This window comes from Girardinichthys multiradiatus, chromosome 7 (assembly GCF_021462225.1).
Source record: "Girardinichthys multiradiatus isolate DD_20200921_A chromosome 7, DD_fGirMul_XY1, whole genome shotgun sequence".
In the NCBI taxonomy this organism is placed as follows: Eukaryota; Metazoa; Chordata; class Actinopteri; order Cyprinodontiformes; family Goodeidae; genus Girardinichthys; species Girardinichthys multiradiatus.
Genome location: NC_061800.1, coordinates 9,146,986 through 9,149,222, shown reverse-complemented (window position 1 = coordinate 9,149,222; position 2,237 = coordinate 9,146,986). Strand labels below are relative to the sequence as shown.

Sequence of the window (2,237 nt, the reverse complement as noted above, 5' to 3'; positions counted from 1 at the left end):
ACTTTTTGTGCAGAAGAATTTTTCATTCACACTGAGCAACTAGCTACCACAAGCATTATTGTCACTGTAAACACATGTAACAATAAAAACTTCAGCGTATTAATACTTCTGTTCAAAAGCTGTCCAGTTTCCCTCCTTTTAATATTCTTCAGTCTCCTTCAGGCATAAATACATTTACCATCACATTGGTGCCAGAATACAAATATACAGCATGAATGTGAGCAGAGCTGTGAAAAAAAAAAATATTGTATTCATTGTATTTCAGTTTCTCAGTAGTGAAATATTATACAAAGTAAGTCATTGCTGCTTAAATTAACTTAAGGCAACGAGAAAATAAAATCAACCTAAGTATTTGTACATTCAGTAGTAGTTATTCTATAATGTTATCACATTTATCTATGTTTAAATAAGCAAATATGCTGATGGATAAACTGTGTGGAAACAAAACACATGATAGTATATATATTGTAACTGATTGGAAAAATAGAAATATAATCAATATCAGCAACTCACATTGCCATGAAACTAAGTAAATGGTAAAATCTTGCCTCTACAGACCGTAAACCTTGCTTTAACTGAGAATCACCTGTGGGACACTTTTCATTCTTTTAAAGTATTCTGGCCTCACAGGATCCAGGTTTCACTATCTGAAGTGTAATAATTAGTTTCACAGTTTTTTTAAACCACGCATAGAACAATGCATAAATCAAAGGGTTTACACAAGAATTAAAGCAAAACAGGCAGAGCACAACAGCTCCAGGGGTGCTGCTAAGTGCATCTTTCCCTATAAGAGAGAGACAGTAATATGGACAGAAACATATTAGGAAAACAAGCACAAGAACACCAAGGGTCCTGGCTGCTTTCAGCTCAGATTTTCGGGACTGATTTACAGAAGGCTGAAGAGAAGCAGCTGTAATATGAGAGCGCATGGCACGAGCTTGAGACACAGCCACTACAAATACTTTTATGTATAGGAAAATGATGATGGTAACTGGAATAATAAAGCTTACAACAACATCTACAGTTCCTGCAATGTAGTCAACAATGATCAAACATTCTCCATGGCAGGAATAATAATGAACAGGGCCATTAAGGTCGCCAGATACAATCAGACCACCATACAAAACAGAAAAGAACCAACACAGACACACAAAGAGTTTAACATCTCTCTCAGTGATTCTGGTTGTATAATAAAGAGGTTTACAAATTGCTATATAGCGGTCAACAGATATGAGCACCATGTTTACCACTGAGGCGAAGGTAATTATAAAGGACACGTAATTATATAGAACACATGGTAACTCACCAAGAAACCAGCAGGTGGTGTTTCGGATCATTTCCACAGGCATCAACAGGAGCCCCACAAACAAATCGGGCACAGCCAGAGAGAGGAGGAGGATGTTAGTGGGTGTCTGAAGCTGCCTGGGAAGAGTGTGAGAAAAGCTTAGTTAAATCAGCAAGGCCTGACATCTAATATCAAAATAATTAATACCATTATCTTAAATCCTAAGTTTGCAATTCATTATGATCTACAGTCTTTTGTGTCACACAAGCATTTAACTTTAAGGCAATGTAGTTAGAAAATTACATGACGTCTGCAGTATGATTAGTATGATTAGCTCAGACAAAAATGGTATTTCCATCAACAATAAGTGTAAAAACAGTGAAAATTTGATTAATCGGAGAAATCTTTCCCTGCCTAAAGTGGGAGACCGAGATGATGACAAGCAGGTTGAGAGCCACAGTGATCAGAGAGATGAAGGACAGCAAAGAATGAAGAAGCACCAGCTGGGACTGAGTTAAATTTGTCTTCTTGCAGGAAGTATTGAAGAGGTGTGGAAAGCAGAGGACTGTTTTTTCCTGAATCTCCATCTGAAAACAGCCAAAGGCAGCTGCTCTGCCAGCTTACTATGCAAAGTTTAGTATTTTATACACTACTATTTACTGCCTCTAAACTCCAGCCCCTAGGGCTGAATGGTTTGATTGGATGTTATTGTTTTTTTCCATCTTGCCAGATGTCTTTGATACTGTCCTGCTTATGTAATCTTTAGACCCTCCCTTTGTTTGGTCTAACTTTACTATCATTCTGTTTTCATATTTTGAAAGAGACTAAAGACAAGAGTTTCAGAAATGGCCCTAGACTTTTTACAGTACTGTGAAAATTATTTGCCCCTTTATATTTCTTTTATTTTTGCTCTTATGTCACTTAAATGTTTCAGATCATCAAATAAATAATA

The 2,237-nt window shown here is 36.6% G+C and overlaps 1 protein-coding gene across 1 annotated transcript; it reads right to left on the bottom strand.

The window, feature by feature from the left end:
• Positions 1–608: 608 nt before the first annotated feature.
• LOC124872003 (trace amine-associated receptor 13c-like) lies at positions 609–1,872 on the bottom strand. The gene is made up of 2 exons (XM_047371659.1): positions 1,700–1,872; positions 609–1,422 (listed from the first exon to the last, which is right to left on the bottom strand). The coding sequence occupies exons 1-2, from the start codon at positions 1,870–1,872 to the stop codon at positions 609–611; spliced, it is 987 nt and encodes a 328-aa protein (XP_047227615.1).
• Between the last annotated feature and the right edge of the window lie 365 nt (positions 1,873–2,237).

Coding starts and splice junctions, on each gene's coding strand:
- LOC124872003 (XM_047371659.1), bottom strand. CDS start 1,872: ATGGAGATTCAGGAAAAAACAGTCCTCTGCTTTCCACACCTCTTCAAT. Junction 1,423..1,699: donor ATCTCGGTCTCCCACTTTAG/GCAGGGAAAGAT, acceptor CACTCTTCCCAG/GCAGCTTCAGACACCCACTA.